Source organism: Rhipicephalus sanguineus, chromosome 6 (genome assembly GCF_013339695.2).
Source record: "Rhipicephalus sanguineus isolate Rsan-2018 chromosome 6, BIME_Rsan_1.4, whole genome shotgun sequence".
Classification (NCBI taxonomy): domain Eukaryota; kingdom Metazoa; phylum Arthropoda; class Arachnida; order Ixodida; family Ixodidae; genus Rhipicephalus; species Rhipicephalus sanguineus.
In genome coordinates this window covers 138887360-138913846 of record NC_051181.1, presented here as the reverse complement: position 1 = coordinate 138913846, position 26487 = coordinate 138887360, and the positions used below count along the sequence as shown (strand labels likewise).

General features: G+C 45.1%; 2 protein-coding genes and 1 non-coding gene across 3 annotated transcripts; 1 reads left to right on the top strand and 2 right to left on the bottom strand.

The window, feature by feature from the left end:
- Window positions 1-251: 251 nt before the first annotated feature.
- LOC119396543 (organic cation transporter protein) lies at window positions 252-16422 on the top strand (the record flags this gene model as incomplete). The annotated part of the gene is given in 8 exon segments (XM_037663800.2): window positions 252-406; window positions 1431-1599; window positions 2808-2955; window positions 4354-4448; window positions 6591-6805; window positions 8401-8582; window positions 11396-11535; window positions 16183-16422. Coding segments are annotated over 8 exon segments (1186 nt in total), but the record flags the coding sequence as incomplete, so codon positions are not given.
- Window positions 16423-17093: 671 nt separating this feature from the next.
- Window positions 17094-24253, bottom strand: LOC119396545 (balbiani ring protein 3). Its single transcript, XM_037663801.2, has 6 exons — window positions 24074-24253; window positions 22302-22350; window positions 19146-19366; window positions 18241-18363; window positions 17642-17805; window positions 17094-17215 (listed from the first exon to the last, which is right to left on the bottom strand). Exons 1-6 carry the CDS (start codon window positions 24191-24193, stop codon window positions 17185-17187), a joined length of 708 nt encoding a protein of 235 aa, XP_037519729.1. The 5' UTR covers window positions 24194-24253; the 3' UTR covers window positions 17094-17184.
- Window positions 24254-26414: 2161 nt separating this feature from the next.
- Trnar-acg (transfer RNA arginine (anticodon ACG)) lies at window positions 26415-26487 on the bottom strand. The gene has a single exon. It is a non-coding gene; the product is annotated as a tRNA-Arg (tRNA).

Sequence of the window (26487 nt, the reverse complement as noted above, 5' to 3'; positions counted from 1 at the left end):
GCACATTCGTGTTCCACTAGGAGGCTAAAGAGATGCTCAGACTGTCTTACGGGGATTGGGGTTCGGCAGTTCGTTTTATGCACAAGTTATCTCGCTACCTGAGCACAAGTTTGTCTTCTTGCTCACTTTTGCCTCGGTTCTCTTCTGTTGAAAGTTTCTCGCCATACCATTCTCAGCAACATGCACATGGGTGCGTACCGGCAAGTCACTTCTAGGTGAAATGTCTGACCTGTCATCTGACACTTTTGCAGGGTGGGAAGGCGCACGGTGATCTGCATTGCCCTTACCATTCTGCTTGCTGCCGGGTTCTCAACACTCCTCTCCCAGTCGTTCATCGCCTTCATTTCGCTGCGCTATTTCGTCTCGCTCGGTGTCTCCGGAGTGGGTGCCACGTCGTTTGTCCTTTGTAAGTGTGCCACAGCGTTGTGGCACGATTGTGATACCTAAGGAGAGCAGTGTGTGCTTATGACAGCCTTGTCAAAATAAAACTCAGTTCGTGACTAGGGCGGCTAGATGTTTGCATTAAACGCAGTAGCATAGTGCGCATGTCCGAAGAAAAACCCCGCTGTCAAGATTACAAAGAAATCGCTACATTCTTTACATGTTTATTTCTGGGAAAACTTCGTTAAATTGGGTATGGTGCCACAATAGTTTCATTAATTCGAGTTGATGATGACATTGGGTACCTGCCTTGGAATGTGAATTTCTTCGTTAGATCAGGAAGTTCATAAAATCAGGTTTTGTTGTATTGAGTTGTAACTGTAATACAATACATTCATAGTACCGGCACGTGCGATGTAAGACACCTTTAGTTCCAACGGGAAGAAGGGGAGCCGAGAAGCTGTGTATCTGTGAATCACAATGCCAAACGTGGAAGCGTGTGTTCGTATCCCGCCCAGAGCCACTTGTTTCTTTTTTTCCCATGACTTTCAATTCCTTTCTTAAAATATTTTTTGTTTCAATTTGGCCGAAAAGCAAGTTATTTCCCACACGGTTTTCTTGCTTCTCATTGGCTATTGGATTCATTGATTGTGATTATCGTTAATACCAGTACCACTATCGCATAAAGCGACCTGTTCCAGTGCAACCAAACGAATCGAACAGACAATTAGGCCAGGGAAAGCACAGACCACATTAATTGTTGTGTTTAACTGTAATGCACTGATTGTGACGGTCGGATCTACCGACGGTGGATTTGTTGGTGGATTCGAAGGTTGTAGGTTCTGATCCCACCGACAGAACGGGTGATTTTTCGTCCACTTGAATTCATTTCTATTTACGTCACAATCAGTACACCACGGTTAAACATAACATTTAATGTCCTCTATGCTTTCCCTGGGCTAATCATCTGTTCAATTCATTTGGTTGTGTCGAACAATCAACGAGCCCCTCGAAAAAAGTTTCCCTACTTTCATTGTGTTCCAATGCAGTGATGGAAGTAACGGGTCCCTCCACGCGGTCATTCTTTGGCCTGGCTTATGAATTTGGCTGGGCCACTGGCTACCTGGTGTTGGCACTGGTTTCCTACCTCATCAATGACTGGTTCTATGTCCAGCTGGTGGCTATGGTAGGAGCACTTGTACTCGTCGTCGGATACTGGTGAGCTGACCTCCCTTCTGCACCGGTCTTTGGAATCACCTTGCTCTATGCAGTGGCTTAGACACCAAACGGAAATATGAGCTCGACATAGACTGTTAAAGTGCAGTTTGAAATGCCTCACAGCACGTTTTCTGCTTTTAAAATGCTTAGTTGAGGAGAAAATTGAGTTTCATGATAGCCTATGGCAGCACGCATCAACAGCAGTGACAAAACTGATACATAAAACGGATGCATGAACGGTTACATCCATGTCCATCTTTATGCGTTCATTTTGTCTATTTTTTATGCATGCTGTCATGAGCTATCGTGAATTAACTAGCCCACCAATTAAGTAATTGAGCTTCAAGTGTCCGCACTCTCCTAGTGCAATCCAAACCACTCACCACCGAGCAAGAAGTCAAGACGTTTCGTGTGCTGTCACCACCCTTTACTGCCCGACATCTGGCACTACAGTTTCTGATGCAAACACACCGCAAATGCGTAAACAACATTGCATTGACTTAGAATTTTCGCTTGAAGTGTAGGGCTTGATGAAATCTCGTCTGGTTGGGATGATACGTTGGTGAAAACTTGGAGCAAACACCGACCAGAATGAAAATATATTTACTGATGTTTCAGCGCCCACAAGGGAGCTTTGTTCGTGATGAAAGAAAGGCTTTCATCGTGAACAAAGCATTCATCCTCATATTCTGAGTCAGTTTAATAATAATAATAATAATTGCTGGGGTTTTATGTCCCAAAACTACACTATGATAATGAGGCATGCCGTAGTAGAGGGCTCCGGAAATTTTTACCATATCGTGTCTTTTACTGTGCACCTAAATCTAAGTACACAGGCCTCTAGCATTTCGCCACCATCGAAATGCGGCTGCCGCCACCGGGTCTGTGTCAGTTTAAAGTTATCTGTTGTGGTGCACAAATTGTTTCATAACATTGCATCTATAGATAACGCTGTCATTGAAACTTTATAAATACTAACATCACTAGGTTTCCTCAACTATGTAATTCCATTCCACATTCCATTATATTTCTATTCCAGTTGCAGAAATGCTTGTATGCGTAGATTTGAAAAACTACAGGTGGTGACTTAACTTATGCTCTTCCATAAATAATCATTGTCGTTCTGGCACATAATGACTTGGAACTTAATTTTGATGTCGAGTGCTTGTTCAGGGTTTCGAAGGATTCAGCAGAGCTGACCATTTCAGGGTTCTTCCCGAATCTCCACGATGGCTCATGGCTAACAAGAAGTTCGACCAAGCTCACAAATTGATCATGGAGGCTGTGGAACGTAATGAGAAGGACAAGGATGAGGCAGAGTTGAAGTTTCAACTGCTGAAAAAAGAGATTGAGAAGGTGAATGCTTGTATTTGCATCTGTGTACAGGAAAGATATCTTTACCTTAAAGGGGCCCTGCACCACTTTTCCAAGTTACCATCGAATGGCTTCATTGAAGGAGTTTATTGCCTCACGAATCGACCGCCGCAGAAATTTTTAGAATCCGCCAAGTACGAGCGGAGTTGGATTTGTCGCACGCTGTAACTGCTTTCTCTCTTCTCTCGTCCCGACGAGCACGCTGGAAGCTAAGCAGAGAAGGGTGGCACAGGGGAAGGGAAGTTACGTCACTGACTAAAACGCGTTCTTGGGCTAGTTGGTGCATGGTCTGACAAAAATTTGGAGGCACAAAGGAACGAGGACAGGAAATGACAGGACTGGAATGCAATGTTCTTTCCAATAAAACAGTTGTTAGTTTGGCACCAGTCCTGTCATTTCTTGTCCTCGTTTGTCAAATGTTTGTCAAGTTATGTCACGCATTCGTCATGACCTTGAGCACTTTTTTTTTTCTTAGAACATGCAGCTTACTTTCAGTGTGAGAGCAAGAGTGCACGCGGGCACGTGGTGGCCTCGGTAACTATGCAGCTCACGATGCTCAAATCAGCCAATGGCCATGAATTTGGGTATATGGCACGATTATTTGGGTATGTGGCATCATTTGAAGAGAAAAGTGGGAGCAGTTTCTAGCTGACTTTGAAAATTAATTTTATATTCCAAGCCGCATGCTGCGCTATGTTTGGCTCGCGTGTTCTTAGGAGCCTCGACTATTCATTGGCAGCGTTTTATGACCATGCTGAAAAAGTGTTGCAGGGCCCCTTTAACATTTTGATGCAGCGGTTACAGTGAATGGCCTGTTACAACTGGGTGGCATGTGTGGTGGTTTTGTTTTGCTTGCTTTTTCTCAAAACATACCATACACACCAAATTTGTATGGACATGCTAAACGAGAAATACCATCACCACAATATAATATATTATTTGACCACACTGGCATCCCCCCCTCTCACATGCACAGATACGCACAGATAAAAGCAAGCGTTTTCTTCAAAACAAACATACTTTTCTCAATGTAGCCCTTAAGAAATTGCAGTCCTTTTGACATTAGTCAATATAGAAAAGGAGCTAAGGGTGCTTCCCACACAGGACATGCCGGCACTTGTGCACTGACAAAAATTGAGCATAGCTAGCGGTGACACAACCAATCCAAAGGCACTAAATACGCCACCTCCTGTAGCCAGTATGATACTTTACGACAACAAACCTGCTAGCAAACAGTGGTTGGGCTCTTAAGTGATCTGGCGTGCTTATAAACTGAAATTGCCTTGTGCTTCAAGCATGTTGTTTAACTTGCTGTGGTTGGTTACTTTATGTACTTCTCAGTAGTTTTGACTGGACAACCTTGCCCATCTGACCATGCAGGAGCAGCCAAAGCATGTGTTTGGCAAAGCAACGGTATTCGACCTGCTCAGGAGGCCCGTGCTCAGAAAGCGCACGCTCATTCTCTATGCCTGCTGGTGAGAGTTACTTTTGCCACAATTTCTGTCCAGTATGCGTACTCATAGCGGTGTGCAAGAATTGGGGAAGTGGTTAATGCAAAGAGGGCAGTGCTCTGTACCACACTTCAAGAGTATTGAAAGGAATGTACATATGCCTTATAGCACCTGGTTGTAGTATAACTCACATGCAAGGGAGGCATATGCCCAGCTTTGTACAGTGAAGCCCGTTTGGTTGTAGCAAAATTTCTCTGTAATGAGATATGTGTTTGTTATGTCTGAACATCAGTAACTAGCAGCACATGGCAGTGGGACAAAAATACTTGGAGGACTGCTAAGTTGTGCAGTTAAAGAGGGGGCCCTGCAACGCTTTTCCAAGTAATCATCGGATGGCTTCAGTATAAGAGCTTATTGCCTCACAAATCAACTGCCGCAAAAATTTTCAGAATTTGCCAAGTACGAGCGGCGAAGTTACAGGGGTTTGTCGCACGCTTCAAGCTCCTCTTGCACTAGGGAGCGCGCTGGAAGCTATGTAGGGGGTTGATGACACGGGGGCAAGAAGATGAATCCGTTTGTCAGTGCGCATCATGACCTTGAGCACTTTTCTTTCTTTTTATCTTCAAACACGTGGCTTACTTTTGGTGTGATCGCGGGCGCGCACGCGGGCACCTGGCAGCGTGCCGCCGCCACGTAACTAAACAGTTCACGATGCTCGAATCAGCCAGCGGCCATGGACTTTGGTGGGTTTATGGCGCGGTCATTTGGGTTTATGGCATTTGTCGAGAGAAGAGGGAACGGTTTTTAGCTGACTTTGAGAATTATTCGAAATTCCAGGCCGCGTGCTGCGCAATAATGTTTGGCTCCCGTGTTCTCAGGAGTCAGAAAACGCTGCCTATCAGCAGCGTTTTCTGACCATACTGCAAACTTTTAAAAGTGGAACGCGATAGCGTTTTGGGCTCCGTTTGCATCGTCTTATCATTCACCTGTCCTTGAGAAAAAGAACATCTGTGCACGTGACAGTTGTTTTAAACTCTCCTAGGGCGCCAAATGCAAGTGCAGTTGCGAAGTGCCCACCATGTCCTTAGTGATTACTCGGGTTAAATGGCCCTCTTTACACATAATCCAGCACTTGTGGTTTGAAGTATTCGCCACAAATGGGACGAATAGCAGCAGTTCAGCTGCTTAGAACAGACATGTGGTACTTAACAGTGATGCCTCCAGGAACATCCTGATTAATTGGGGTGTGGCAAAATGTATCTGAACTAAGAAGAGCTTGACACCTTTAAAAAATGCATATGCTTGCCGACAGTCACATTGTCTTCATTAATAACATTTGAGTGCTCGTTATAACTGAGATCATTACAACAGGGCTCATATGTGGTAACATAAAAAGTTCATACCATTGCTGTCATTTTTTCTCTTACATGGTCCTTCATCAGCTTTTGTGGTGAACAAAGTAAGCATCAGCCTGGAGCCAATGTATTCACCTTGTTCAACTGCTGATGTCTTGAACCCTTTATCTTACAAGTTGTTACGCAAGAAGCATGCGGAATTGATTTCTTTTTCTTATTATGCCAGTAAATTGTAGATCAACGTGTCTAAGATTTGGTAAATATAAGTGGTACAAGTGCAGTGGCACAAGTACTTTTGCTGAGCATGTGTGTATACAAAAGATTTGCAATAATCACCATTGATTACAAAAGTAATCAAAAGCACCAAGCCACATGTTCAAATGCCACGACTCAAATGCACAACACAAAACGATTTGGTGAGAGCAGCATGTCTTGAGCAGGCAAAGCAAGAAATGCTGTGGCCTGTACAATATAAAGGCAAACGTCTTTGAATGAACTCTGCCTGGGTAAAACAGCACTTTACTCTCCAGCAAAGTTCGGTATTAACAAAAAACTGATCCAATGTGTCGGGGCCACTTTGGTCTCTTCTTCATAGGTGACTGTCCCGCAAGACACCAGGAAACGCGTTCTTAAACGATTGTGCGTTGTCCTTTCCACCGTCGCAGTCTTTGTGTTGGCTTCTCTGCCACTTTGTCTGAATGCCGTGCACATACAGTTGCAGCTCAAGCTCGCGAGTTGAAGGGTTACCTCTTTGTGTCACTGTGAACACTGCCTCATTTGTATGTAACACATTCCTGTTCCACATTCCTAGGTTTGTCAATTCATTCACCTACTATGCCATGTCACTGAACACCAATGACCTGGGAGGCAACCCCTACCTCAACTTTGCAATCGCTGGTGCCGTGGAGTTTCCAGCCTACGCCATCTCTATATGGGTAATCCAGAAGATGGGACGACGTTGGTCACAGAGTGGCTGCATGCTGCTGGCTGGAGCAGCCTGTATCCTCACCATCTTCTTCTCAGGAAGTGAGTGCTTCCTTCTGTTGTTCGGAACCAATCATGGACATGTTACGAACAAAAAGTAATTATGTTACAATGAGAGCCAGTTGGAACACAAAAGTAGCCCAGTGAGAGTTGTACCTTTCAACAGCGTAACTTTTTACTGTACTGCCGTTCTGGTAACGTCATTTTTTTACTGTATAAACAGTAATTCAAATATCAAACACGAATGGCATACCTTATTTCAGTTTAAAGGGATACTAAAGTGCAACAATGAATCGGTTTAGATTGATGAATTGTACTCTGAAAACTCTAATGGCGTTAATTTATACTTCATTAATAAAGGAGAAAATCAAGGTCAAAGTTTCATTTTTGAATTTCGTGTCTCTAATCTCCACACATGAAGTCATGGACTTCAAGGTATATTTTTCTCATTCTGGCTAGATTCGCTCAACGAAATTTCCTGAAAGTTGATTTGTTAGACATCTGGCCCCCTCAGAGGACAATATACTTCATTTTTACCGATGAGGAACTGCGTAGGCCCTAGTAGACACCGTCAAAATTTATGATGTCATGGTGGTTAATGCAGGAATCTCAAGGTGCATCGCCACCCACACTTTCTTTTTGCACGTTTTCCCGATTACCAAGCATCCTCTCACGTCAAGCATGGTGATTTTGGTGCTGTGAAAGAGTAATTTACTAATTACACGTGGCCTGGAATTTACAGTTCATTCACAGTCAGTTAGGAATAGTTCCCTCTTCTCTCAACAAATGATGCCATATGCCCAAATGACCACACTACGTACCCAATTTCATGAACATTAGCTGATTTGAGCATCTTGAGCTGCATAGTTACCACAACCGCCGCGGCAGGCCACCACGTGCCTGTGCGTGCGCTCGCAATCACACTGTGAGTGAGCCACGCATTCGAAGGAAAAGAAAGTTCTCAAGGTCATGACACCTGCGTGATGTAACATCTTTCCCCCGTGCCATCCCTCCCTGCTCAGCTTCCAGCGCACTCGTTGGGAGGAGAGAAGAGAGAAAGCAATTACAATGTGCAACAGATCTCTAACTCCGCTCATACTTGACGGATTCTAAAAATTTTTGCGGCGGTCGATTCGTGAGGCAATACACTGCTTTAATAAAACCATGCGATGGTTACTTGGAAAAGTGTTGCAGGGCCCCTTTAAGATTTGGGGCAAAGAGATATTGTCGCCCTTCAGTGATAAATATAAATATCAGCGTTTTCCGCCTTTGCTTTTTACAGCTTTTTCCTTCATCAACAAAACATCCTTATTTGTTTTACACAACCCTGTGAATTTCCATAGCGCGACATTGTTGCCGTTTTTACGCAAAACTGATAGCATGTTCGGCAGTGTGAAAAGTATCTAATACCAAAGAAAAAGCTTTTATAGCTACAGGACTTCTATGAGTTTGTTGGAAGTCTTGTTAAAATCAATGGTTATGCATTCACCAAACTGCAACTCTCTGATGTTATTAATGCGTACATCTGACTCATTGAAAGTACTAAAGCTACTTCACATGCACCTGAGTAATTTATCATGGCCCTTGGTTGTGTAAGTGAAAAGAACCTTATCTCACCTTCTTTTGCATGTTTGCAGAGACCCTCTGGGTAAAGATAACGTTTGCCATGTTCGGCAAGTTTCTGATCACTGCCTCTTACGGCATACTGTATGTCTACTCGGCCGAGATCTACCCCACCGTAGTGCGCAACGTCGGGGTCGGCTCGAGCTCTACCATCGCCCGATTCGGTGCCATCATCGCCCCATTCGTCAAGGAGCTGGTGAGAGGAACTTCGTTCATGCTGCCGAACATCAGTAACTTTGATTGCGGACTGAAACTAACTTCAGTATTATAAATTTCCTCCTTCTTAGTACTATGGCTAACATTTGGGGCCAACATTCGAAGTAGCAGCAAGTGCAATGCCAAAATGGGTTGCAGGCTAAGATGGAAAGCAGCCTAAGGTTCAATGTTGTCCCTGCCACGCTCAGTGTCTGTATGCCTTCTGTCCGTGCATCAAAATTTTCTGTCGCACCTCACTTTCTGATGGTATGGTCCATAAGGCATAGGACTAACCAGTATGGACGTGAAGAGTAGCCCAACTTGTTCTATGTCAATTTTTTTTTGCCTCATCTTCGTCTTGAATGTGAGACCCCTGCACCCCACAAGCAACAGATGTTATGGCCATTTAATCTAGTGCCTGCACTTGATTTAATGTGTGTTAAACACATTGCCACGTTGGTCTCACTGCAACAGAAAGACGTACATATATGGCCTTCAGCACCTGTCTTGTCACGTCACCCTGCATAAGGACGTCATAAATGAGCAGCAGGTAGCTATTCACTGTATGTAATGCGTAACTGCTGAAGTCTGAGCAGATCTCTCCATGTTGGTTTACAAAGCAGCCAGTGCCACATAATGGTTGGCCAAATAACAATACCCAAATGTTTCAATATGAGGCAGTTGCACTCCTCTGTTTTCCTTTACTATCTTACTATTCTTTAGAGATGTCATTTCAAAATGTTTAGAAAGCTTATTGATAACTCTCGATTGTCTTAATCCTACAACTGAACGAACCCTTGAAAAATACCATGGAGGATGCCTTTTGTGCTCTGTAAAGTCTAGTCATTAGGTGTGCACACCTTGCCTTAGGCAGTCTACGAATTTGTTCTCTATTTGGGCAAAACATTTTATTATTTTTCAAATAAAATAAAGTCAAAATCAAGTCTTATTATTCCTGGATCCCTTGAATTTGGAGAGATAGCAACCTTTAATAATATTCGCAGAAATGTTAGCCTGGTTTATTGCCCAGCTTGCTACTCTAGCTGTCGGGTGATGACTATGATGTATACAGTGCTCACATATACACACAAATAATACGTACAGCCACAAACACACATATATACGCAAGAGTTGTTCATAAAGTTTTGTTAAAGCGAGTAGTCCTCAGAAACACCAACAGCGCTCTTGTGTTGCACGTCTCACAAATGCTACTTTACCACGGGCCAAGAAGGTGCCGTAGCACCAAGCTCAAGCTGCATTGCAAATGAAGTGCTCCTTTCAGATTCTGTCATTCTTCGTCGTAACGTGAAGTCACAAAAGACGTATTTTAAATCCTCCCGAGTATTACATGCGGTGCACATAGGAGAGTCCAACTGCTTGATCTTGTGCTTAATTAAAGTACTTCGTGTAGGCAGTGTCAAGTCTCAGCTGGTGCATGCGTCTTTCGTCTTGCCTGGTTAGTCCTTGTGACATATAAAAGCTACACGATGGGTCTGTCCTGTGCAGCGGTGCTCACTGGTCGCTTGCGACGCACCACATTGTTTGCTGTAGATTCCAGGCGAATGTAGATACCAAAATTGCTGTGTCTTTTCTTGAAAAAGTTACCTATATCAATTTTCTCAGATGCCACATCGTGTCCAGCTCTGGCAATGGCATCAGCACGAACATTCTCTTGTGTGCCGCAGTGAGCTGGTAGCCACTTGAAATGATGCACCCAAATGTAGTACTACGCTTAGCTACTTCAACCAACGCAACGCACCATGCATCTATCAATGCTCCTGTGTTTCTTTGCTGTAATTGTAATTGGTACAAAATGTATAAGTGTCATGCATCTATCAATGCTCCTGTGTTTCTTTGCTGTAATTGTAATTGGTAGAAAATGTATAAGTGTTACATTACATTCCTTTCGCCCCATTTACCAGCTTCTCTACTGACATAACATCCAGTTGTTCACTTCAATACATGTATCAAATAATGTTTAAAAGACCCTTCCTGGCGTTCTTCATGACTCCTTTAAACTCAAACCTCATTATAACAAAGTCACATCTGCCACGAAAATAACTTCGTTATATCCGAAAATTCGTTATGAATGTATATTTGTAACACTGTATCCATGACAAGACTATTCTTCATTTACTTCGCTATAACCGATAATTCATTATATCCGTGCTCGTTACATCGAGGTTTGAGAGTATATTTCGCATTGTGTACAAATTGAAAACGTTCAGCGTTCTAAGGTTGTTTTTCTCGAATACTGTATGATTATATTAAATCGGATTTAAAATTTTCTTTATTCAAGCACCCCTGTTTGAAATGAAAGTTTCAGTTTGTACTCATTATTTCAAGTACCTACTAGTATTTGGATGCATACATTGATTAGGGGGAGGCTTTTGTTACATGTGATACAAAATTGAAAACGTTCAATGCCCAAGTTTCTTTTTTTCTTGACTACTGTATGTTTATATTAAATTGGGTATGATATTTTTTTTTATTCTAACACCCCTGTTTGAAATGAAAGTTTCAAGTTGTGCTCGGTACTTCAAGTACTATTTGTACGCACTCATTGATAGGGGAGGCTGTTTTACATCATATGTGAAATTAAAAACTTTCAATGTTCAAACCTTGTTTTTCTCAAATATTGTAAATTTTTATGAAAGTGGATTTGAAATTTTCATTATTTAAACATCGCTGTTCAAAACAAAAGTTTCAATTTGTACTCAGTATTTCAAATATATACTTATTTGTATGCACTCATTGATGGTAGGGAGGCTTTTGTTGCATAAATGCGTGATATTTTTTTTGTACGATGCACAGGGCCATGCTACGCACGAGAATGTGCCGTTTGGTGTGTACGGGGCCATCTGTATCTCAAGTGGCCTTTCGGTGCTCTTACTGCCCGAAACCAAAGGGGCTCAGCTGCCGGACAGCGTGATGGAAGGAGAAGCGTTCATGGGGTGAGAGTACAGTATTCTCAGAACTTTCAGGTGCATTTCGACAGCCAAGCAACTTACTGGGCAAAGAGACAAGTACGGAATGAGAAAACAAGTAAAGAATGTACTATTGGCATCAAGTGAAACCCGAACACTGACACAAAGTGAACCCGAACTGACACAAAAACTTTTAGTTGTCTTTTTTTTTTTTTTTGCGTCAAAGGAAGGACCAAGTCCTCAAGAGCCTAGAAAATGTACAGGCAAGTGTGAGTGCACCCTGCAAAATTAATTAGAATATGTATGTTGTTAAAAGCTAGTTTTGGTTCCTACTGTACCCTGACATCACGACATGGCAAAAGAATCTTGTCGCGTGCTCTCACAAGATATCGTGGCGTTTCCACGGCCGCTTTGCTGCGTGGCACCGTTGGTGATGCACAAGCGGCCATATTGTATGTTTTGGTGCATGACGTCATCACAACTAGCCATACTGGTGTGTGAAGTCACCAGCATTGACACTGTAACCTGACGTCACGTTAGTGTCGATTTCAGTAGATGCGTCATGCAAAAATTGACTTCAGTATCAAAATAAATTATCACCATTTACTGAGCTTCACACTTGCTCAGAGTGGTCTCTGTACACAGGAGATTTGTATGATGGAGTAAACTCAGCTTCGGAAATTGGAGTCAGTACCCCTTTAAATATGCATATAAAAATATATAATATGTAAACGTTGTGGTACTTCTGACAGGATACATAGGGTTAACTGTTTTTGCATCTCAACAACAGGTAGATTAGCAAACTGTAGTGTATGGCATTCTATTCGCAACTTTCAGCAACTATAGGGGACGCCACAAGAGATCCAATATGGCTGTCAATGCGGTGATCACCCGCACACACGGAGTGATCGCCGCATGTGTAGTCGCTGGTTGCTGCCACTTGCCAGCTAGGATAATTTTCCACCGCATTCAACTTCCCATGCATGCAGTAGCTCACGCTTGAGAGCATAAACTGCGAGACGCATGGCACGATTTTGCATCCGACTTGACGTTCTACGCGCTGGTGTAGCAGCCGGAATGGGGATGTCTCGCCGTACGGGGTCGCCGGATCGGGCATCCGGCGTGCGTCAAACTCAGCAGATTTTTCTCATCCGCCCAGTCCGGCGATCGCACGGCCGTATAGCCATAGTGGTGGCAGCACGGGAGACAGGCAACGTCGTGCCGCTGCTCGGTTCCTTACCGCTCCCATCATCATGTCCGAGGATGCCGAGGTATTTGCCGGTATCGCCGCTATCGGTGGCATGAAAAAGATGTGCTACAATTATTTTATCGTGCAAAATAATTCCTAATTCAATAATGCGGTGCTTCCAGTGTGGCACTTATCAAAAAAAGTGCCGGCGTCCACGCCACTCGCGAGATCGGGAACCACGATGCGAAGGCACCTGCGATGCATTCGCAGATAAGCAGTGACACTGCAGGCCGTCTTGCTTCGGCTTGCTTCGCTTCCACCTTTGCTCTTCATATTGAGGGTGTCAAGGAAACTGATTGCATATGTCGACGCCTGACATAAGAGTACAATATCAGTCGTGTTAGCAAAATTTGCTCACTCTACGGCGTGCTCGCGCTCGTTCGCGGACGGCAGCGGCGTCTGCCCAGCAGCCGCTCGCCGGTGTCAGTTGCGGCAGGCTGTTTTGATGTGGTTTTCGCTTGCGAAGGCATGGTTTTATTGACCGTCGTCTTCTAAATTAAGCAAAAAAAAAAAAGAGAGCACTCGCCTGCTGTTTTCCAGAACCGTGGTAGCGCAGTACGTAAAGTGTTGCGATGCATCTTCATGCGGGTTCGATTCCCGGCCACAGCGGCCGCATTTCGATGGAGGAAAAATGCAAAAGATGACCTGCGTGCTTAAATTTAGGAGCACATTAAAGAACCACAGGTGGTCGAAATTCATCCGGAGCTCCTCACTACAGCGCGTCCCATAATCGTATCGTGGTATTGGCACGTAATATCCGAGGAATTCAGTTGCGTCCCAAAATTCAGCCGATTTGAGAAGCCCTATGGAAACCATTTTCTGTGTGACAAGCTTCCCGATGCGCACGTGGATATCCCATTGCCTTTTCTGCCGCCGGTCCAAGGGAAAACCAGCCACGTTTACGACGCCTTTCACAGTATACGGTTTGGGCATTTTGGCACGCAGTACACGCGATTTCTCTTGTGCTGTTTACCCATTACTGAACCGCAAAGGTTCCACACTGTTGCACCAACAAAATCCATCATAATTCACTGGCCACACGCACAACAAGTTGCAGGACACACCGACGACGAAGCACAGCCCGCACGTTGTCACCGGGCAAATTTTCGTTCTATCACCGGAACGCGGCTTTCACCGGTTGCCGCATGGTGGCACCACCGTAGCTGAAAGTTGCGAATAAGCCAGGGGTTTTTGAACTTTCTGGCCTTGAGGAACCCCAATGGCTTTTCCAGAGTGCCACGTGGGACCCCCAACTTTTTCTTTAGCACAAAGACAATCAGAAGCTGAGGGATCAGGATTGGAGGGAAGGGGGGTAGGGGGGGTAGGACCCTCCTCAACACACAACCGCACAGTATTCATTGGCCTATTATCTTTAATACCGAAGGCCATCGTCGTTGATGTGGAATTACCAGTAATACATAGACTTGCGATTCTTCTACTACACCCCCCCCCCCCCTCCCCGCACTGTGAGTTGTGTAATGCGCCTGCTGACAGTATACTGCATGCTTTAGGCACCGCGTGCTGTAAGCAATGTGTTCACGCTAACGAAGCACCGCATGTACAAAAGACTGTTTTATTTTTTGCAAAACGAAAAAGAAGGCATGTCAGTTGCACTGCTAAATGGCTGTCGACTGATACACCGGTCGTAAAGCTAAGCCTGAATGCTCGCGTTGCACACAGCCGGCACAAAGTGACGCCTCTTGCACATATCAAAGCACATCTTGTGCGTTTTTATTACGAAACAGACGTAGTGCAATGGCAAATCGGAGTGTATGAAAACTGTGCCTTGTGAACGCCAACGCCATGATCCACGAATAAAGCGCCGAGGTGCCTGTTAATGTCATTTGAACTGGTTTGAACTCCCAATATCATCCTCCATATCTTGGCTTGCAGAACTACCAAGCTTATTCCCGCACATGGGTTACAAACTGCGCTCATGAGCATGAATTATCAGCGCTACGCGTGCTCTGTCGACGTGGGTTCGCATATTGCACAAGTTTCATGGCGCACACTAGGTGACGGAGTTGTTAGTGCTGCTACCACGTGGGTCTCTCTGTCGTCCAATGACTTCGTTTAATACAAGACGCAATGCATATTTTCTTGTCTAAGTAAATAAATTAGGTGCTAATGGGGGTAAAACGGGCGCAGGTCGCATTCGTCCTGGCCTCTCGCGGAACCCTATAATGTCCTTCACGGAACCCCTGGGTTCCCCGGAACTCAGTTTGAGAACTCTCGCTACAGGCAAAAGTCCCTCTTGCAAGGATCCAGTTGTTTTAATGTAGCGACCGCTCCTTGTGGCTTATGAATGCTGATTTTGTGCAGTGCAAACCGGGGGTAGCTGTTGAGTGGCCATATGAAATCCATAGTGTTCTTGTGCGTGTGGAAATCACTACGCACTCGTAATGGTGGCCTTAACCATCCGCAGCAAAGTTGCTTGCTGCACAAGTCTTCGAGCTCATTCTTATTTTAATGCGTAATACATGAAGGATGGTGGGTGATAAAGGCTGAAGCAGCTTGACAAAATAGACTGGTGGGCTAGTTGCATACCTGCTTACTCTCCCGATTTGCCCTGGAGACTCGCAATGTCTACCAGTCCTCCTGATTGTACAGCCGTCGCCGTAGGTGTCCTAACAAACAGCCCTAACTCCACCCAAAATGAAAATAACAAAGGACAGCGGTTCTAAAATTTTTTGTCCTTGAAGAACCCTATCAGCTTGCCGCAGCGCCTCTCCTCTGCCCACTGATGCAAAGAGAGGTGAGGCCACTGCCTTTGTGTTAGGCCTTGGTTATTTACGGTTTCAATACGTTATTGAGATCTCAACGCGGAACTCGCGATAACATCACACTGTAGTGCATGCAAAGTTAGCTTCTTGCCGTCATACAGTGTTATGCGGTGAAGTGTGCTGAGTGTGGGGGAGGGGGCGACTAGATTTCGTGGGTCATATCGCATTTTGCCCTGTGCACGTATTTAATTGGTGTTCAGTTACATGCATGCACTATAATGACGAGCACCAGTATGAATGCCAGCCTCTAAAAGCTTTACTGCAATCATTTAGAGGTGCATATGACGTCAATGCAGCCCTGAGAAGCAAGAAATGAAAAAAAAACTTGTGCGGGTTGTCGTAGTCTCTCTCCCCCCCCCCCCCTTCCCCAATTCTCCAGATTTTCAAAGCCCATAGGTTGACAGGTTTGTAGTTGGTAACGCATATTTTTAGCTTTAGCACGAAGGAACAAGAGAACACTGAAGCTCTGTGTCCTGGCGTTTCTTTGCGCTAGAGCTAAACATCAAGGAGCTCCACTAGCGGTTCTCACCACCTCCCATAAGTTCGTTTTATCACAGCATAAAAATGTACCGCATAAACAAGTGGCAATGAAAGGCAACACAAACAGACACAGTGTTAAGCATCCGTGTTTTTTTTTTCCAGGCCGCAACAATCACCGGCACAGGACAAGGTGCCGGAAGCGAGAGCTAGCAACAAAGTCAAGGAGGATAGCCCGAGGACGTGATTGTCAAGGAGGGCATTGTCTAGATACTCATATACAAGGCTTATGCACTTTAACTAGTCTCACTGTATTTTTATACATTTATACATGCATTTTTTTCCTTCTGCTTTACACGATAATCTTGCGAATCAATAAACTGTACAGGCGTTTCTTAACCTAAAGATGGCTGTTTGAAAGGCTACGCCAGATCGGGGATCACTGAACAATTGCAATAATGCAATGCCATTGACTTCAGAGCCTTTAAGGTTAGTTGTGCACTTTCAAACTGCGGAATTTCAGTTCATACTAAGCTGATTTTGTTTGAACATGCGAAGTCACAAAGTTGACGCAGCCATAAAGGAAAGCCGGTCTAATCCAGTTAGCAACTTTGTTGTGGCTGGTGGTGGTTGCTCACTAACCATTTTTGGGTGTTTTTTTTTTTATTTGTGCTCAACAAAAACACTTTGTTCAATGTTATGTACAAGTGTCGCATTTTCAAGAGATATTATCCTAGTCACAAGGGGCAGCTTCTATCACAATCAAGAGCAGTCGAGCTCGATTGAGTTGGAAGCAGCAATGTGTGACTGGAGTATGTATTACCTAACAATGCTTCAGTCCTCACAGTGTGTTTTGAATATGTCTCCTTAGAACCTCAAAACTCCAAAAAATTCTTGCCTTGCAGGTGAACCTTGCACAATTTTTTTTACATTTTCTTTGCGTGCAGAGCAATCAGTGTGAGCTTTCATAAAAGCTTAGCTGTGTATATGACTGTACTTTTTAATTAACAGAGTGTACATTGTGTACTGGGGTATCTTGTCCTGTTATGAACTTTTCAAGTCCAGCCAGGCAATGTGTCACAGTTTTTATTGTAAAGCACCGTGTGTTTCTCTTAGCAGCAGAAAGAGGAGTGTTAGTACAAAATTATCTGTGGTAGAAATTGTGAACTAGAAATCGTAGTCTTCGACTGGCATGCATCTGAAAAGAAGCAAGAGGAACAAACGATGATCATTTGTTCATAATAAATGATTTTCATTGAAGCAGAGCAGGCATTGTCATCTTTAGGTGTCAAAGTCCAGGTTCCAGCCAGAATTGAGAATCACATAATAAGTAAACTGTCAGATAATGTAGATATATATCGGTATCTACACAACATTTTACATTAAAAAATGAAGTGCTACTTAGAGGCTGTCAGTAAGAAATCTTGACAGCTATAAGCCCTTTTTAGCTTTGCCAGGATATATTCCTTATCAGTGTATGACAATTAAGACCAATTTCACCAGAGAAATTTTACGGCAATTATTCTCTAGATGCATAAGCAGCATAGCTTTCCTTCAAGTGCAGTACTACTTGCTTCTAAGCACTGTGAAATTTTTTGGCCTTCAAAACATGGCACTCTAGTACCTGCACTCATGTTTGCTGAAGTAGTAGCCTGTGGAGCAGTCCTGCTCCCCTTCCATGCAAACACACGTGCACTGCTCTGGATCCCATGTTCGATTCATTCCTTTGCACTGGTGCAGCTTCTGCAGGTCTGGACAGAGGCATGTGCATTCTGATGCCACGTACACCTGCAAAAACCAGTGCAGTGCAACGTCTCAAAATATGCTGGGCACTATTGGCACTCGTACAGAGTGCTGGGACATTGCAGTAAAGCTTTGTCTGAATGAACATCAGGAAACGTTAAAGCCAGTTCAAGAATATTTCTGTTTGACCATGGTTCTCTGTTTTATTTGAAGGTGCTAGAGGGGTTCTTCAACACTTAGCACTCTATAGTTCTTCTGGGGGATAGCACTCTATACTAGTTCTTCTGGATTGCAGTTCCTGCCAAGGAACTGCAATCGCATGAAGTGATTGAGGTTCCTTGGCGATCACTTAATGTTGCCATGTTCCTTGCCTTGAAAGCCAATTTTCAGTTCCAGCACCTTCTTTCGGAGTGTCTTGCCATCGGGACCCATAGGCATGTAAGCAATGGCAGCCTTGGAAAATGTGGTTTGCGTGGTCACCTGATTTGGGCTGCAGCGGGATTTGTCGACAGGGCACTTGCAGCTGCACTTCACATGTTCCTCCATGATTTCTTCAGCACACTGGGCCTGTGTCTTGCCCTCAGTCACATTCACTCTCACCACCTGCATGTAACAAATATGCAGCAGAAGGTATACATATATATACACACACACATAGTACTTCTAATACCTTGACTTTGCACTGCGTTCTGATAGCAAGGGCCTCAGATCGGGGGGGGGGGGGGGGGGGGACTGCGGTGAAACTGCCCCCCTTTCCCCCATAAACGGAGAACCCTGGCCACGCTTATGCAAAGTAGTTTCCTACTGCAAAAATAGTGAAAGCCTTGAATGCACATGGCTATTAAAAAGTGTATGACTTCAGTGATCGAAGGCTAGTCTTGGCTTAATTAAATTTGAGGGACACTAAAGATGAGAACGATTTTTCTCATATCGGCAAATCGCTCTTTCACGATACCAAAAACACAGCGCTTGGTGCGAGAAGACTATTACTGAGAGAAAATACGGGTGGAAACGCCACCTTCAAGTTCCCGCTCCTGCACCAGTCACCGTGATGTCATAGATTATGACGTTAAGTACATTGTCTTCCAAGGTAGCTAGAGGCTTAACATCTAAAGTATCGGGAACTTTCATCGAGCCAATGTGGCCAAAATACGAAAAAACGCATTGAAATACGTGACGCTTTGAAATCATTGGAGATTTGGGTGGAAAATTTGAAAGTGAAACTTTAACATTGATTTTTTTATCTATTAACAAACCTATAACGGTGAAATTAACATAAAGAATTTTCAGGGTATAATATATCAGTCTAGACTAATTTATTGTTCCACTTTAGTGTCCCTTTAAGTCGCCATTCTGAATACGGGTGTAAGGGTTGGTTACTGCACCTTGATGTTGACGCTGTTCTTGACCGTGGGCCAGCAGTGGCGTCCCCCGTGGTCGCAAGCCCCTTCGCAGCGCTTTAGCTCCACCAGCCTTGGGAAGCGCAGCACTTCGGGCGGCCCCGGTGGCAACGGCACAAGCTGCTTGCGCGGTCGGCACGTTGCACGCCGGTCCTCGGCCAACACAGCCGCTGCCACGCACAACGGCTCCTCGTCACTGGGCGCAGCTGCACAAGGGATCCAACTTCCTTTTCGTAGGCGAATTCCTTTTCTTCGGTTACAACCGAAGAAAAGGAATTCGCCTACGATTACGATACTGCCTAATGAGAATTCTGAGCGCAGCTTCGTGTCGCGGGGCAAGGCCAACTGTGTTTCAAGTTTTGGCTTTCCGCAAGGTATCGACTACGCCATAAATCATAATTTTTGTAATGTATAGGACAGCACCCACTACGCCATTATTCGCCTTTCTGAGGATAAGCGAGGTACCCGCTACACATCTCTAAGGCATTATGTGCACTTTGTTGATGCTGCATGTGGCTGATGCCCCTCCCAGACGACCGAAGCGCTGCCGCTGATCGCCTCCGCGACTAAAGAAATAGTGCCTCTCATCAGGGGCGTAGCCAAGGGGGGGGGGGGGGGGTTGGGGGGGTTCAAACCCCCCCCCCCCGAATTTTTCAGTTTTGCTTGCGTATATAGGCATGCACACATACAAACGCACGCACGAATGTACATAAAGTATGGTTGAACCCCCCCCCCCCCCCCGAAAAAAATTTCTGGCTACGCCCCTGCCTCTCATACACTTAGCCACCTTTTCCGAAGGCGGATTCGCCGGCCGTCCGGCTCATGAGTCATGACGTCAGTCCGGAGTGCGTGGCCATTGGTACAGGCTTGTGTCCATCCGCCTTTTAGGAGGAATTCATTGCCTTACCGTTTGTATGTTTGCCTATATTTTTGACACGATGATGCAAGAACTGGCTGTGGTATATTGATGTAAGCTACAAAAAATAGTATAAAACAAATTTCATCAAAATCAAGCCAGTAGTTTAGTGAACAAAAAAAGTGGGACACATGTCCCACTGACTCATGAGAGTGCTTTCAAAAAGTGGGAAAACATTGTCGCACTGGGCACCATCTCGCGATTTCATCAACGGGTATTTGGGATGGAAACGGCCGAAGCTAGTGGCACAGGATATCACTTCTCAAGTTGTGCTAAGGAAAGTTGTGCGGGCCTCATTTCCAGCAGTAGAACACCACCTGCACCTGCGCCTCTTGTGAGCCTTGATATAGCGTCGTACTTGCATGGTCTGTTTCTGTAAAGCTTACTTCACCGCATGCACCAACCATTTTTTTTTTTTTCATTTGGCTGTCAAAATTTCCGAGTACGGCTGTGGTCCCTGGATATGTGCCTACTTTTCAAGAGTTTCAAGAAAAATGTTTCGGGATTACGAAGAGATATGAGTGACTTAATTAGCGTCGCCCTAATTGCAACGGGTGATGTGGGAAAAAATATTTCCTGCAGACGGAAAAGTGGGACGGATGTGTCCCACTGTCGCACAAAGGGTTAAAGTTGTATCCGACCATTACGTTTGGCTGAGCGGCGCGATGTCAGAATCCCTGACGAAATTCACCAGCGTTCCTTTCCGACCTGAAACCCACGAAACAAAGGTGTGTCTGTATGGGAAAGTACTGAAACACTCGAGAAGTGCTTGAAGTCACAAAAACAAGTTAACGCTATTGGACGGAGCTCTTATGCAAATTCTCTGTGGGAAGGACAGCGACGGCTGTGGGCGGAGCTGACATTTATGTCTTAGGTTGCACAATTAACCTAAGAATAAATACAAACTCCGCCCACTACCATCACTGTTCCACCCGGAGAAAGTTTGCATATACGTTCCACCCAATCACATGTCCGTGACGTCAAGCTCATTTCGTGTGTTTCAGATACACACGTACACATGTTTGTGCCGCTGGTTTTAAATTGCGAAGACTTGCACATCATGGCAATTTTCATCAGATTTTCTCACGTCAATTGCTTAGCCAAATGTCATGTTTTTAGGTACGAACGAAGAACCTTTAGCTTGCGATATGCGTGGTATTTGCATTAGCACAGAAAAAAAAAAGTACTTAATTAAATAAAAGAAACCAGGTTGCACGAATCTCTCACATAGGTGACTGACAAGCGCGCCACGGTTTTGCGGGCCGAGGTCGTCTTAGCAAACGACGATATTTTGAAGTAGAATGGACAAGACCGCACGCATTCTTTCTCACAGTTGCGCGGACAGGTGAACAGCTTTAACAGGGGCGTAGCCAAGGGGGGGGGGGGGGGGTTCAAACCCCCCGAAATTTTTCAGTTTTGCTTGCGTGTATAGGCACGCACACATACAAACGCACGCACGAACATACATAAAGTATGGTTGAACCCCCCCCCCCCCCCCCCGAAAAAAATTTCTGGCTACGCCCCTGAGCTTTAACCAGATTTGTGCCCCGCTGATCACCGTGGTGGGTGAAGTGGCTGTTTGAATCCCGCCTGTGGCCACCGTGGCCTTTGTGAACAATTGAGCGAAGTTCGATAGGAAGGCGCTCAACGGCGAGCACTGTCACGTTGCCAAATATGGCGGCGCCCGTGCACGTACACTCTAAATGGTGTTTTAGGGGCGCCTTTTGCCAATATGGCCAGTATAAATATGTTCTAATGGAGTGGATTTTAATTCAGGTGGGGGGAGCTAGGGGTAAGTTAGCTCCCACCCCTCATTATGGATTCAAATCCTGGCTTTCCCCCATATCGCGAAGGAGGACATGTGGGCCATTAGCGTAGGGGGAGGAGGTGTATGTCGGGGGGGGGGGGGGGTTCAAACCCCCTGAATTTTTCAATTCTTCATGCGTATGTATACGCGCACACATAGACGCACGTACGAACATACATTAACTAAGGGTGGTTGAACCCACCCCCTCCCCCCGAAAAAGATTCTTGGTTACGTCGCTGGTGTAAGCGAACGCCTTAATTCCTGCAGGCGCTCGCCCGTACTTCAGGCTTTGTCCGTCAGTGGCGCTTCCACCGAGTGTGTCGCGCGTAGATCAATCTTCTGGGAGGTCACTCAGAGAAGGCTATTACTCAAGTGTTTTGCAGATATTATGGCTGGCATCGGAGGTAAACGTACGTACCGAAAACATCCTGGTAGTCGTAGAAGACAGGACCGTGACCGATCGTATTCTGCAATATGTCGCAAGTAACACACACTCTTAGCCGGAAAAAACGGTATTCTAATGCAAGCGCTAATACACTGCTTGATCACCACAAGGGCGTACAAACGTCATATAAAGCGTTTAAAAACAGTTGCACCTACGGCGGGTGTGTTGTGCGACACTCTAAAAACATCTTACACCCTTTGGGGAGTAATTTAGTACCACGCCGATTATCTTGCTGGCTTGCGCTCCGCGCAAGCAAACTGCGCTATCCTAATCAAGAATGCTATGCGACATGATAGCGCGCACGACGTTCGTGACCTGGAGGCAGTGGCGTAAGCAGAATTTTTTTTTGGGGGGGGGGGGGGGCACGGGTCCGGTGTTCCACCCCCCCCTGGCTACGCCACTGCCTGGAGGTACCGGGCGCGCAGCATAACGCAATAAAAGTTACAACTCTGGTGCCCTTTCTTTTTAGAATGTGAAGAAGGCTGAAGGGGCAACCGTTCATGGAGTGCATATAGTACACCTTTGGGGGTGTATCCCGTCCCTCAACAATTCCTTGGCATTATTGTCTGTTAGTGCCCATTAATATTTTGTATAACAAAGAAAAACGAGCCCTTAAAAATGTCCACTTCTTTCCTTCCTGTCAGCGCTGTATGTCAAGCCGATTATTACGCGCCTGCGGTTTGCTCCGCGTTAGTATACCAGATTTTTAGATAGAATATTATTTTGGGGAGCCAGATTGAGCTCCAACCCCAAATGGGTGCATGCAGAATTTTTTTTAGCGTTCGTCATGAAGGTGTTAAGATGGTGTTCGTAATAGTAAGGGTTAGGAGTTGAGACTTAAGCTTGCACTGCACTTGCCGTATGCTGAAATAAACCGTATGCGTATTAATATACTTCCGAATTTTGATTAGAACAATGAGTGATTTACTTTGTGCACCTCCACCATGCACATGCAACTACGAATTTCCCCGGAAAACTCGCCACTGCGCCTTTGGGGGAGATGGGGAGGGATAAAAAAAGGTGCGCGTTTTTAATCATTCTCCTGCAGCAAGCACACAGCTGACCAACAAACATTTTTTTTAGCGGTATCAAAGAGAGTTGAAATCAATAGAATTTACGACCAGGTTCCCGTGACACGATTTCTGACTCGTAGAAATTTCGACGAATAAAAGCCCGTACTTATATGTGTGCCTTTTTTTTTTTTTTGTACCACCTTTCGCTCCCGAAATTCCGGGGTTATCCAGAATTTCTCGATGGAGGAGGAGGGGGGGGGGGAGCGGCAGAATGCGGAGGGTGTTGATGAGTGCCTGGCTGTAAGGGGGAATGGGGGATGGGTTGGTGCGGAATAATTTCAAGGGCCCCTAAACCACCTCCGATATTTTTTAACATTTCAGGTAAACGCGTGCATCGAGTTCAGAATGCTTTCACGATCAATAATGCCAAAGGCGGCAGCGCTACAAGCCGCGGGCGCCCCACAAACTCCAAGAAACAATCTCTTCTCTCTGTGCCTTTCGGCATTCCGCATCCCCTCAACGTTTGCCGTGACGTCAACATGTCGTCTGCTCGTCATCCACAACACCTGGTTGGGAGTGTGGGATCGATTCTCATGGGGGTGGGAGTGGGGAGGGTGGTATGGGCCCGGCGTGTAAAATCCCTGCCGAAAACGATTGCTACTTTAACCTCTATATATAAGTTAGTGACTGCATGACATGTGTACAGGCAATTTTCTATTCTTCGTCACTCACCTTACGGAGATGCTTGGGCGACAGCTGCCGGATAATCTCACGGTAGAGTTCCTTGCGCGATATAGATACTGAGGCTGATGCCGTGGCGCACAAGACCAGCGCCAACCACGCGACGCGCATGTTGTGTGTCTGTAAACCGGCACGCTGCCGCCACGGTATGGCACGTCGGTCTGGCGGATTGCCGGACGTCGCCGTTGATGCCAAGGCCGCCAAGGCCTCCCGTCGTGAACTGCGCCGGAAGGGCAACGCTGATCTGACTGAGCACATGGAGTGCGCGTACGGACGTCGAAGCCGTGTTTCCGGGGCCCGTCCTTTCCATCCTTCTCCGTGTTCTTTATATCTGCTTGGCGGAAAAAGGAACTCTGTTAAGGCGTTCGTGCCTCGTTGTTTTTGTATAAAAGACCCTGAATTCATCGTACGATACATCGGTGTACCGATACCCTGGACATAGGCGTGTCTTACGTCACAGAGGACGCGACGATCCTCACAAAGGACGCCGAAAAATTTGTCTTACATACTTCTTTGTCAGATAGGTTCAGCGGCCATTTCCGCATTTCACGTACGTTCGCCTGTAGGGAGCGATCGAGATCGAAGTTAGCATCGACACTGACGTAAATTCCAGGAAGGGGACACACATGCACACACCCCTTGCAAGTCCCTTGGGTTACGTATAGTGAATTCAACTTTATGTGTTGCCTGTTTATTTCGTAGTGTGTACCTGTGTTCGATACCCTTCAGCTGTGTGAGACTGTTGAAATCGCAGCATGCCACTGAACCGGTTTCAGAGAAGTCTCGATGGAACAATGCATATTACGTGAGCTGGGAACCCATGCTCGTCATTTTTATTTTACTTGAAAAAAAAAAGATTCTAATTTCTATATAAATAATAACACAGAAAAATAAAAACAAAAGTGGCCGCCATTACAAGTGTCCCCCCCCCCTCCTTATGATATTTCTGGATTTACGTCCACTGGGCGTCGGACTCTATAGGAAGTTAATTGCGTCCCAAACTTTTTCACACCGATATTTGGTCGTTTATTGTGGTTGCTTTTTGTTTTTATATACGTGCACTGACAGAGAGTTTGTTTTCCTTTTCTTGTTATGTGTTTACTGAGGATTTGTTGACGTGTTAATCTCGCGGCTGAGCCTCATTTTCTCGAGAGCGCAACAAATTGCTAACTACAAACGCGACCATTACAGAGGATTGTTTGGTTGGTGCGAATTACAGGCTTGAGACATATACAGAGGGAAGACTTGTCCGACTTCTTTTTTTAATCAAGAGAGTTTATGTATTGTTTCAAGTCTTAACTGCGACCAGATTGGATTAAATACAGCGCCCATTCAGACAGGCATATAGAAAACTAATATTTATGCGTAAAGCACAAGGGTTTTTAGCAGGGGTTTTTAGGGGCGAAGCTCCTTATAGCATCACCTGGTCGGTCGTCGCTCCATGCGGCGTTCCCCCGCCGTCGCGTCTCCCGTATCATTCAATAGATGGCGCTGTCCCATAGAGATGCATGCAAACTGCAGTTGGGTGACGATATACTGGATGGCGCTGTCCCACAGCGATGTGCGTAATATGTGTGCAAAAAAATTAAAGAAAAGAAGAAAAGAGAAAAAAAAAGAAAAAAGGGGAAAAAAGAAAAAAAAGAAAGAAAAAGCAAAAAAAAAGCAGCGGCACCCTGCACGCTAGATGGCGTGCAGTAATCAAAGCGGCGTATCGCTTTGATTACTGCTGGGCGAAACCACTGAACATTTCACGATGCAATGCACGGTGTAACTGGTGTAACCATGATTGCTTCAGGAGCTTCGCCCAAGCTCTTCATCATTCACCCGTGTATATATGCTGTAATTTTTTATTTAAATTTGACTGGCCTAGGGGGCAACGTCACTTAATTCGGCCAGGGGGGTGTCGGGGTTTCACCCCCCTTCCCTCCCCCCTCCCACCGGGGAAGAAATTTCTGGGGGGATTAATCCGACGTGTAGGCTTTTTGTCCGTTTTCACTGGGACAAAGGTTAAATAATTAATAATTAATTAAATAAATATGTTAAACCAGCTACAACCCGGCAGCCTAAACTTGCATATAAACGGGTATGTTGTATTTACTTACTGACTGATGCCAAAAAAAAAAAAAAAAAAACTCTGAGGCCAAATGTATCCGCGCGCTTAGCTCCCGCGCTTTATTTAGCAAGCGTCGAAGTATCGACCCTGCAAAGAGGGCTTGATATAAATGACAGTTGTATGAATTCTGTACCTCTCGTTAAGCGTACTTTATCGGATTTACATCATTTATAAAAGTAACATAAAAAATAGTTAAAAAGGAAGAAAAAAAAATTGAACCGAGCCTGCCAGGATTCGAACCTGGAATCTTCTGATCCGTAGTCAGACGCGTTATCCGTTGCGCCACAGGCCC